At 40.0% G+C, this 11,167-nt stretch overlaps 1 protein-coding gene across 4 annotated transcripts; it reads right to left on the bottom strand.

Annotated features, from left to right (window-relative positions):
* Positions 1–381: 381 nt before the first annotated feature.
* Positions 382–5,491, bottom strand: LOC117469797 (anaphase-promoting complex subunit 10). 4 transcript variants are annotated; one of them, XM_034114233.1, is made up of 7 exons: positions 5,361–5,475; positions 4,667–4,705; positions 4,420–4,489; positions 2,900–2,990; positions 2,455–2,575; positions 2,320–2,373; positions 382–1,066 (listed from the first exon to the last, which is right to left on the bottom strand). In XM_034114233.1, the coding sequence occupies exons 3-7, from the start codon at positions 4,472–4,474 to the stop codon at positions 887–889; spliced, it is 501 nt and encodes a 166-aa protein (XP_033970124.1). In that variant the 5' UTR covers positions 4,475–4,489; positions 4,667–4,705; positions 5,361–5,475; the 3' UTR covers positions 382–886. The 4 variants fall into 4 exon arrangements, with proteins under 4 accessions (XP_033970124.1, XP_033970122.1, XP_033970123.1 ...); XM_034114231.1 differs by lacking the exon at positions 4,667–4,705 and having other exon boundaries at positions 4,420–4,535; positions 5,361–5,489; XM_034114232.1 differs by lacking the exon at positions 4,667–4,705 and having other exon boundaries at positions 2,320–2,370; positions 4,420–4,535; positions 5,361–5,489.
* Positions 5,492–11,167: the final 5,676 nt, after the last annotated feature.

The following is an 11,167-nucleotide window of genomic DNA, read 5'->3' as shown; positions in this document are numbered from 1 at the left end:
GGTGAAACTTCAGAACTGCATTGCTCTCTCATTGCAGTGAAAGTACTAAAGTACACATTTCAGGTACTTGTACCTGAATTGAACATTGTCTTTTTATGCTACCTTATACCTCTACTACACTTAATTTGACAACTTTAGTTGATTTAAAAATAAAGATTTTGTAGAAAAAATGTGCAGTTTGTAAAATATTCTTTTTAAATAATATATATTTTAATGATATTTTAAAATAGGTTTTTTTAATACATTTATATAAAGAGTCTTTAAGTCAAAATTAAATGTATTATTTCAAACAATTAGTTGATTTTTTTGATCATTTAAGTTTACAGCAATTCATTATACTAACATACCACCTTTGGTAAGAATTTGACAGATTTCTTAATATTCTTGTAACTTTCCCTCTTTATTAATTATACACATTCACATTGTCGCAGTCATGTTGCTATAAAACACATTTGATTCAACGTTCACAAACAAAAACAAATCAGGAGACGGTTTGTAGGCACGGGCGTTTGGGTTTTGAGTCAAATAAAAACATCTTGACTTAACGATGAACTAAGTCTACAGGCAGTGTGAATGTCTTATGTCACTTTAACGTAATATAAAACCGAGAACATTTGAAAAAAGTCAATATTTTGAGTCTGAAACGGCATTTCTCTGACATTTCTTCATGAAAAGGACTCAAAGCGTAACTGATGCAGACAGATTGAGTCTTTTCTGGGAGAAAAGGTGGCAAAACCTTCAGAAAATTATATAAAATGATTTCATTTTTTCTGAAAATCTGCGAGATACCCTTCTGCATTTAAAACAAATCCACATTTAAGCAGCCTTTAATGACACAGTGCAAGAACACCTCCAGATTTCAGGCTTTTGTCTGCAGGTGTTTCAGTCATCGGATGGTGCGGTACATCATGAAGTCGACCGTGGTGCATCGTGGGAATTTCCCGATGGAGCTCTCCTCGACAGGTGTGTAGACTTTGATCTGTCTCATGTGTGTGTCTCGGCCGTTCTGATGGTTCGCCAGCACCGCGATCTGGATCATGAAGGTGCTGATCGGATCGTTCGTACGCTGAGACAAAACAAGAACAAATATGTTCGTTACAACGTCCTGTCATCTGGCTATAGGTTGGTAGGTGGGGAGGGAGGTTGGTAGGTAGGAAGGAAGGAAGGTAGGAAGGTAAGTAGGATGGTTGGTAGGTTAGTTGGTTGGTTGGTTGGTAGGTTGGTTGGTCGGTTAGTTGGTCAGTTGGTAGGTTGGTAGGTTGGTTGGTTGGTTGGTTGGTTAGTTGGTCGGTTGGTCGGTTGGTTGGTCGGTTAGTCAGTTGGTCGGTTGGTAGGTTGGTTGGTTGGTCGGTCAGTTGGTCGGTTGGTCGGTTAGGTGGTCAGTTGGTCGGTTGGTAGGTTAGTTGGTCAGTTGGTTGGTTAGTTGGTCAGTTGGTCGGTTGGTTGGTTGGTCGGTTAGTTGGTCAGTTGGTCGGTTAGTTGGTCGGTTGGTTGGTTGGTCGGTTAGTTGGTCAGTTGGTCGGTTAGTTGGTCGGTTGGTTGGTTGGTCGGTTAGTTGGTCAGTTGGTTGGTTAGTTGGTCAGTTGGTCGGTTAGTTGGTCAGTAGGTTGGTTAGTTGGTCGGTTGGTAGGTTGGTCGGTTAGTTGGTCAGTTGGTCGGTTAGTTGGTCAGTTGGTCGGTTGGTAGGTTGGTTGGTTGGTCGGTTGGTTGGTCAGTTGGTTGGTTAGTTGGTCGGTTGGTAGGTTGGTAGGTTGGTTGGTCGGTCAGTTGGTCGGTTAGTTGGTCGGTTGGTAGGTTGGTTGGTTGGTCGGTCAGTTGGTTGGTTAGTTGGTCAGTAGGTTGGTTAGTTGGTTGGTAGGTTGGTAGGTAAGTAGGAAAGATGGAAGGAAGGAAGGTTGGTTGGTTGGTAGGTAAGAAGGTTAGTTGGTCAGTTGGTCGGTTAGTTGGTCGGTTGGTTGGTTGGTCGGTTAGTTGGTCAGTAGGTTGGTTAGTTGGTTGGTAGGTAAGTAGGAAAGATGGAAGGGAGGAAGGTTGGTTGGTTGGTTGTTAGGGTGGTTGGTTGGTTGGTAGGAAGGTAAGTAGGAAAGATGGAAGGTAGGTAGGAGGGTTGGTAGGTAGGGTGGTTGGTTAGTTGTTAGGGTGGTTGGTTAGTGGTTGGTTAGTGGTTGGTTGGTTAGTTGGTAGGAAGGAAGGAAGGAAGAAAGGTTGTTTGGTTGGTTGGTAGGTAGGAAAGAAGGTCAGTCGGTCGGTGGGTAGAAATATTGAATAAACTGAGTATTTTGACATATAGTATTATTATTAATAATACGAGTTCCTCGCCTGGTTCATCAGAGTGATGTGGATCCAGCCGCTGGGCTCCACCATCTCCAACTGCTGCAGAGAGGAGGGGACTATATGAATCATTGAAATAATCACTGATGATTTGATACTAATGTTGTTATGAGGAGTTGTTACCCTGATCTCTTGCAGGTTGTGGAAGTTGTTCCCGACTCTGACTGAGATCTTGCTGGGCGTGTAGCTCTCGTCTGATTTGTAATCTGCGTAGATGCACAGCAGCTTCACCGTGGTCCTCCTCCTGAGCGGGTCACAACACGGAGGATTAGAGACATGAGGGGGGTAATATTCAGAGAAGGACACTCCTACTCAATTGGGGGGATTTATACTGTAGGAAGAATCTGATATCTTTTCGGATAAAAATAAATACATTCTGGGATTAAAGTCACAAATGTAAGAATAATCAATAAAGTGTGTCTGGAGTTATGAAACACCATTTTGGAGCTTATTTCTAGTCATTTTCATAAATGTGTGACTCCAGTCTCAGAAGATACTTTAGATATTTATGAAGTTAGAAATATTCTAGGAAATTTTTGTATTTATTTGAGTACAATTTAAAGAGTACCTGAACTGGATGTTGACGAGGTGAGGCTGAGAGCCGTCAGACTGCCAGTACGTCTCCAGGTTATCGTCTCTCAGCTGATCCACTCCGAACCCTGCAGAGGAGAGTAAACAAACAACATCTGTAAACAAACACTCAGAGAACAACATCTGTAAACAAACACTCAGAGAACCACATCTCATACTGATATACACCTGAACATCAGCAGGAGAGGACTCTTTAAAGTAGAGACACTACATACTGATATACACCTGAACATCAGCAGGAGAGGACTCTTTAAAGTAGAGACACTACATACTGATGTACACCTGAACATCAGCAGGAGAGGACTCTTTAAAGTAGAGACACTACATACTGATATACACCTGAACATCAGCAGGAGAGGACTCTTTAAAGTAGAGACACTACATACTGATATACACCTGAACATCAGCAGGAGAGGACTCTTTAAAGTAGAGACACTACATACTGATATACACCTGAACATCAGCAGGAGAGGACTCTTTAAAGTAGAGACACTACATACTGATGTACACCTGAACATCAGCAGGAGAGGACTCTTTAAAGTAGAGACACTACATACTGATATACACCTGAACATCAGCAGGAGAGGACTCTTTAAAGTAGAGACATTACATACTGATATACAGCTGAACATCAGCAGGAGAGGACTCTTTAAAGAGACACTACATACTGATATACACCTGAACATCAGCAGGAGAGGACTCTTTAAAGTAGAGACATTACATACTGATATACAGCTGAACATCAGCAGGATAGGACTTTTTAAGGTGGAGACATTACATACTGATATACAGCTGCACATCAGCAGGACTCTTTAAAGTAGAGACACTACATACTGATATACAGCTGCACATCAGCAGGAGAGGACTCTTTAAAGTAGAGACACTACATACTGATATACAGCTGCACATCAGCAGGACTCTTTAAAGTAGAGACACTACACACTGATATACACCTGAACATCAGCAGGACTCTTTAAAGTAGATACATTACATACTGATATACACCTGAACATCAGCAGGACTCTTTAAAGTAGATACATTACATACTGATATACAGCTGCACATCAGCAGGACTCTTTAAAGTAGAGACACTACATACTGATATACAGCTGCACATCAGCAGGAGAGGACTCTTTAAAGTAGAGACACTACATACTGATATACAGCTGCACATCAGCAGGACTCTTTAAAGTAGAGACACTACACACTGATATACACCTGAACATCAGCAGGACTCTTTAAAGTAGATACATTACATACTGATATACACCTGAACATCAGCAGGACTCTTTAAAGTAGATACATTACATACTGATATACAGCTGCACATCAGCAGGACTCTTTAAAGTAGATACATTACATACTGATATACACCTGAACATCAGCAGGACTCTTTAAAGTAGATACATTACATACTGATATACAGCTGAACATCAGCAGGACTCTTTAAAGTAGAGACACTACATATCTACATGTTGTATACACACACACTCTCACCAGGTTTACAGGAGGACAGCGACCACACCGCCTGGGATCCGATCTCTCGGACCATCCCGGTTCTCTCCAGCTGCTTCGGGTCGACTCCGGGGGGGGTCTTACTGGGAGTCGCCATCCTGCCACCACAGAAGAAGAAAAACACCAGATCAACACCACAGACAGTGTTTATCTAATGTATCTAATGTATCATATTCCAATTACTTGTATGTAGACTCTTATTGTGTCTGTGTTGCTCTGTGGGAGGAGCCTGCTTCCTCAGATGTTCATTGATATGTCTACACTGTAGCTATGTACACATGACAATAAAAGCCTTGCATCTTGAATCCTTCACTGTCAACACGTATTTATATTTTACTTTATAGCTTCGTTTCATTTTCTAATTGAGATATCTAAATGTTATGTTTGTTTTTCTACTCTTTTTCATTGTGTGCAATGCCTTGTTGACACGCTGCTGTGATGACAACAAGTCCCAGATTGGAGTCAACAAAGTAACCCTTAGCTATTAAAAGATAGCACAGATCTTTTGAGAGTTAACAGATTCTTCTGCCAAAAAATCAGCTTATAAAGAAACACACCATCAACACTGTGTCAATAAGACGGCAGTATTTAAGTATTTTCTCTCCAAATATGAGTAATAAAACAGTCTAACTAAGTACATTTACAGGTACTTGTACTTTACTTGAGTATTCCATGTTATGCTACTTTGTACTTCTACTCCTCTACTTGTACTGAAGTGCAGACCTGAGTACTTCTACTTGTACTGAAGTGCAGACCTGAGTACTTCTACTCTGATCTGTCAGTATAGTATTCCCTGACAGCATGGTCACCATCAGTAAAACATAACAAACCAAACGTCTCTGTGGCTAGCTGTTAGCAGCTAATATTTCTCCACTAAAAGCCAGTTACATTAACGTTAAGACAGAAATATGATTAAAACTTACAAGAGTTGTTATTCCAAGTGTTCAACGTGTCCTCTGAGTGCATCAGAAAACAGCTTTAGTCGCAAGAAAAGTGTGAAAATATCCGCTTTGTTTTTTTATGCAGCTTCGAATCTCCTTCTTCTTCTTCTTCTTCTTCTCTTTAATGGCGAGTCGCTTCCACTTGGAGCATATATCGCCACCTACTGTTGATTTATTAAATGTTTATATTAAATCCTTGTCCTCAGACCAGTGCTTTTGAGGAATTTGAAGGTCAGCTTGTTTGCTTCATTTCTTGATTTACTTTCATATATTGACTTGAAATCCATGTCCTTGATGTTGAGTTGTTCCAGTGCAGTTTTCAGAATGAGTCTTTGTCTGTTATAATCCGGGCAGCTAAAAAATACATGATGTATTGTCTCTGGTTGTTGGCAACCATCACAATTGCCATTTGGATGTTTTCCAATCAGATGCAGTGATGAGTTTAATCCAGAGTGACCCACTTTTATCCTGCTGTTAATGCTCTGTTCTCTTCTACTACTCCCCAAGTGCTTCCCATTCCTACTTCCCTTTGTATCTGGTATAAATGTCTTCCTTTGGTGTTACTGTCCCATAGCTTTTGCCATTGTTGCTTGATAACAACTTTTGTAACAGATTTGACTTCTGCTCTACTGATGGGTACCATAATATCAATCTGGTTTGCTTTCAAACCACATTTTGCCAGTTGATCCACTACCTCATTCCCTCTAATACCCACATGCACTGGAACCCACATAAATTGAACAACAATTCCCAGATGAACTAACCTAAACATAATGTGTAAAATGTCATGTAAAATATCCTGTCGACATTCTGAAGAGAAGTTGTTTATACTCTCCAGAGCTGCACTGGAGTCAGAGCAAATGACCACTCGCATTGGCTGTATTTCCTCTACCCACTGAAGTGCTAGTGAGATAGCCATCATCTCTACTGTATATACTGCGATGTGATCACTCGTCCGCTTTCCCACTTTTACTTTTAATTCAGGAACATCAAATGCACAACTAGTTTGACCATTTTCTGGATTTTTGGATCCATCAGTAAATATTTGTATAAAGTGCCCATATTGTTCATGTTGAACAGTATTCACATAAGCCTGTACATTAATTTTGTTTTTCATTGAATGTAACCTTTTCAATAAAGATAAATCTACTATAGGTTGAGGTAGCAACCATGGTGGAACAGCTGATAACAACACCGTCGGACTAATATTCCATTCTTTAACTTTGAATTCCTTACATAATTCCGAAACACAAACACAAAAACTTTCTTTTTTCATTTTGTTACTTTCCCAACTTGTTTTTACAGTTTGTTTAGTAGGGTGAGTATCTTTATGGCCCTGTAGATTTGCCCAGTAATTAACAATTAACTGTTTTCTCCTCAAAAAATTGGTATTTCTCCGACCTCTACCTGAAGTGCCGACACTGGTGTAGATCTGACTGCCCCACAGCATATCCTTAGTGCTTGTGCCTGGACTCTATCTAATTGTTGAAGAGAAGAGTATGCAGCTGAACCATACACTATTAGTCCGTATTCTATGGCTGATCTAATAAAGGCTGTGTATACGTTCCTCAAAGCAGCTTTATCAGCCCCCCACTTAGTGCCTGCCAAGCACCTCATAACATTTAAAACCCTTTTACATTTATCTACTACTTTATCAATGTGAGTACTCCATGTGACTCTCTCGTCCAACCATATTCCCAGAAATTTAAATGTCTTCACTTTCTTTAGTTCTTGTCCATAAAGTTTTAACCTAACCTCCTCACCTATCCTTTTCCTCGTAAAAAATAAAGTTTCAGTTTTTTCCACCGACAATCTAAACCCCCGTGTCAGAGACCAGCTTTCAATTTCCGTAATGGCTTCCTGAATCTTACCGACAATATCATTTACATTTCTGCCCCTTTTCCAAATAGCTCCATCATCTGCAAAAAGTGACTTACCGATATCAGATCCTACTTGTGTATATATATCATTTATCATGATAGAAAACAAAAGAGGACTAATTACACTCCCCTGTGGGGTTCCATTTTCAACTTCATGCCTTCGAGAATAAGAATTGCCAACTCGGACTCTGATGGCACGGCCAAACAAAAAATCCATAATCCAATTATATACATTACCTCCCAGACCCATAATGTCCAGTTTTATTAATAATCCTTCCTTCCACATCATATCGTAAGCTTTTTCCACATCAAAGAATACAGCTACAACACACTCCTTATTCGCTTGGGCTTTCCTAACTTCAGATTCCAGGCACAGCAGTGGATCTAAAGTCCTCCGCCCTCTTCTAAACCCACTCAGTCATTAGTTCATTTTTCTCAACGTAGTATGTCAGCCTTTCTGTTATCATTCTTTCCATAACTTTACACAAGTGCGATGTCAGAGCTATAGGTCTATAACTGCCTGGACTAGTTGGATCTTTCCCAGGTTTTCTAATAGGAATAATGACAGACTCTTTCCATATTATTGGCAGCTTCCCTTTCTCCCAAATCTTATTATACATCTCCAGCAGCTTTCCTAATGCAAACTCACTTAATTTGGTCAACATTATATAACATACATTATCTTTCCCAGGAGCAGTCATTTTACACTTACTTAATGCTCTTCTCAACTCTTGAATAGAAAAAGGTACATTTACAACACTCTGCGACGAATGTCTTTCTTCATATACATTAGGATGCTCATCTAACACTTCCTGCCTCCTGATCTTACCTTCTTCTGTCAAATGTTCCGAAGAATGAACTTTAACAAAATTTTTAGCTAGAATGTGTGCCTTCTCCATAGCACCAACTTCCCTCCAGTCTCTAACACTGGCAGGTTACTCTGCTGTCTAATTCCCCTCATCTTCTTAATCATTCCCCATACTTTATCTAATGGCGTAGTTCTCCCAATACTTGAACAGAATCCTCTCCAACACTCCCTTTTTGCTCTTTTAACAATGTTCCTTACCTGAGCCTGTGCCTTCTTATATTCTAATAAATTGTGTAATGAATGTGTCTTTCTTAGCTTTCCAAACAGCCTGTTTTTGTTTCGGATTGCATCATTACATTCTTTGTTCCACCACGGTACCATCTTAACACATTTACTAAGTTTACCAGTTGTATTCCCAATAGATTGATTAGCGCTTTTAATTATATTTGAAGTAAATTGCTCATTTATATCATCAATACTTCCTGCCATATCAATCTGATCAAATTCATTATCACACAATTTAGCAAACATCTCCCAGTTTGCTTTAGAGAAAAGTCCATCTCATGAAACCGTCTAGCTCAACCACATTACTTATATCAAACTTGATTATAATCGGAAGATGATCACTCCCAATACTGTTATTTGCCAATACTTCCCAACTGCTACCAGAAGCTAATTCACTTGTTACCAGAGTTAGATCGATCGCAGACTCTGTTCCATCTCTAAAATTGAGTCTTGTACCTTGCCCATTATTTAAACAAACTAATTCCTTTGTCCTCCATTAAGTCCTCCACCACCTGTCCGTTGTAATCTGTTGATCTCCCTCCCCACATTGTATTATGTGCATTAAAATCACCACACCATATTATTTCATTTCCTTGACAAAGACTGTCTAATTCCTCTATTTTGAGTTTATTACATGGATTATAAAAATTCAGGACACTAATTTTCCTTTTATTAATCCAAACTTCTACACCCACTATTTCTAAATCATGACTGCTCTTAAATGTTAGCCTACTATAAGACATGACTTCTCTGATAAAGATTGCACATCCCCCTCCCTGACCATCATTTCTATCTTGTCTTATAGCACTATATCCCCCAATAATGAAGTCCAAATGATTCTTCAGCCATGTTTCTTGAATACAAATAACGTCTGGTTTTTCTTTTAACTGATATATATAGGTCTTGAATTCTTGTCCATTTGCAATAAGGCTTCTAGCATTCCACTACAGAATGAGAAAAACCATCAATCTACTCACTAATCTGTGAATCATCATTATTGGGGGCTAGCATATCATGTATCATTTCAACCGTTATATCCTTTATCAAAGATTCACCTGCTGCTTCTACTATTGTTTTCAGTCTTGACCTCTTTTTTGTTTGTTGCAAAGCAACATTCACCACTTTCCAATAAAGGCCACAAATGTGTACTTATTAACAATCAATGCATCCTCTCCTATCACACACTTATGTGAACACTTTGTGGAGCTTTCCTTTGCCTGTGGGAGTTTGGGAAAATCTTTTGAAGAGAATATACTTGCTGCTCCTTGGGATTTCCTAGCTATGTTTAGTGATACCTTTTCTGTTGCTTCAGAATATGAGACTTTATTTTGCACTTTGTATCTCTGCACCTCCTTGGCCTTTCTCTGCACTTTGTATCTCTGCACCTCCTTGGCCTTTCTCTGTACTTTGTATCTCTGCACCTCCTTGGCCTTTCTCTGCACTTTGTATCTCTGCACCTCCTTGGCCTCTCTCTGCACTTTGTATCTCTGCACCCCCTTGGCCTTTTTCTGCACTTCGCAGCCCTGATACGCAGCACTATGTTCCCCACCACAGTTACAACATTTCACCTTAGCACCTGCAGCACAACTACCATATTCATGTTCCCCCGCACATGTTGGACACCTGGGCTTAGTTGCTTTGCACTTGTCTGCCACATGCCCAAACCTTTGGCACTTAAAGCACCGCAGAGGTTTAGGGATGAATTCTCTTACTGGAAAGCTCATGCAACCGATCATTATCTTCTGTTGAATTGTTTCTTCAAACTGAAGAAGAACAGACAAACTATCCACTATCTTACCCTGATACCTAGTAGGAAGACGCTTAACTACAGACACTTTTCCCCCTTTCATTTCTTTCTTGAGTTCTTCTATGCCGATTTCTATCGGAACTCCACTGATAACTGCAAGTATTTTCCGATTTGCTCCAGGAACATGGCATTTAATTCGAACTTCATTCAGGGTCTTCATTTTCAGTAACTTTTCCTGTTGTTTTGCATTCCTCATTTCAACCAACATCCGTCCTTTGCTCAGAAATCTTGCTTGTTTTATCGATCCAATTTCTTTGTGAATGGCTTTAGTCAGGGCCACTGGATGTAGCTTAGCTGCGGATTGCTCACCAAACTCCACAATCACTTTCCACTCTTCATTCTCAATCCTTTTCTTTACTTTCTTCAATTCATTCTGCGAATCAGATTCACTAAGACTGTCACTTGACATGTCTATCTTCTTTCTTGAAGTCTTTTTCCTTACTTCATTCCATCCTCCTTCTCCTTCAGATGCACTTTCCATATCCTCCTCTCCAGGGCTCAAAGACGCACTTCCACCAGCTGCTCTCAATCTCCTGGCCACCTCACTGCTCCATTCCTGACCCTCTTCTTTACTCACATCCAGAGCCGTATAATAGAAGAGTTACGACATCTCCGTTCACTCCAATGGACCAGTTTTTTTTTTACAGCAATGGCGGATGGTGGAGCCGTCAATAGTTCCCCGGAAGTTAGCTTGCCGCTGACTTCCGGGGGACTATTGACTCGAGAGGCTCCACGATCTGTGGCTGGCAGCGCAGTAGAGTTGCAGCGTTCGTGATGGACTTTTAAAGGTAAGAAGACGTTTAAAGATTTATATTGCAGATATTATCAGCACATCTGAGTCAAATGAACATGTGTATTAAAGGATGTTAGTGGATTATCCCATAATCTACTGATTTAGGGAACGTTTACAGATAACAGATTAGGCTAGGATACCGGATAAAGTTAGCAACACACGTGAACCATGAACAGCTATTAATCCGTTCTCCTAATGTTATTTCATCCAACGTTG

Source organism: Trematomus bernacchii, unplaced genomic scaffold (genome assembly GCF_902827165.1).
Source record: "Trematomus bernacchii unplaced genomic scaffold, fTreBer1.1, whole genome shotgun sequence".
Lineage (NCBI taxonomy): Eukaryota > Metazoa > Chordata > Actinopteri > Perciformes > Nototheniidae > Trematomus > Trematomus bernacchii.
Note: the sequence above shows the minus strand (reverse complement) of the source record. Positions and strands in the feature narration are given on the sequence as shown.

Bases quoted from the DNA above. Each gene is read 5' to 3' on its own strand.
- LOC117469797 (XM_034114231.1), bottom strand. From the start codon at position 4,534: ATGGCGACTCCCAGTAAGACCCCCCCCGGAGTCGACCCGAAGCAGCTG. The intron at 2,991-4,419 runs GTGAGAGTGTGT...TCTCCTCTGCAG, and splicing joins GCTGTCCTCCTGTAAACCTG to GGTTCGGAGTGGATCAGCTG. The intron at 1,067-2,319 runs GCGAGGAACTCG...GTTTTGTCTCAG, and splicing joins ACATCACTCTGATGAACCAG to CGTACGAACGATCCGATCAG.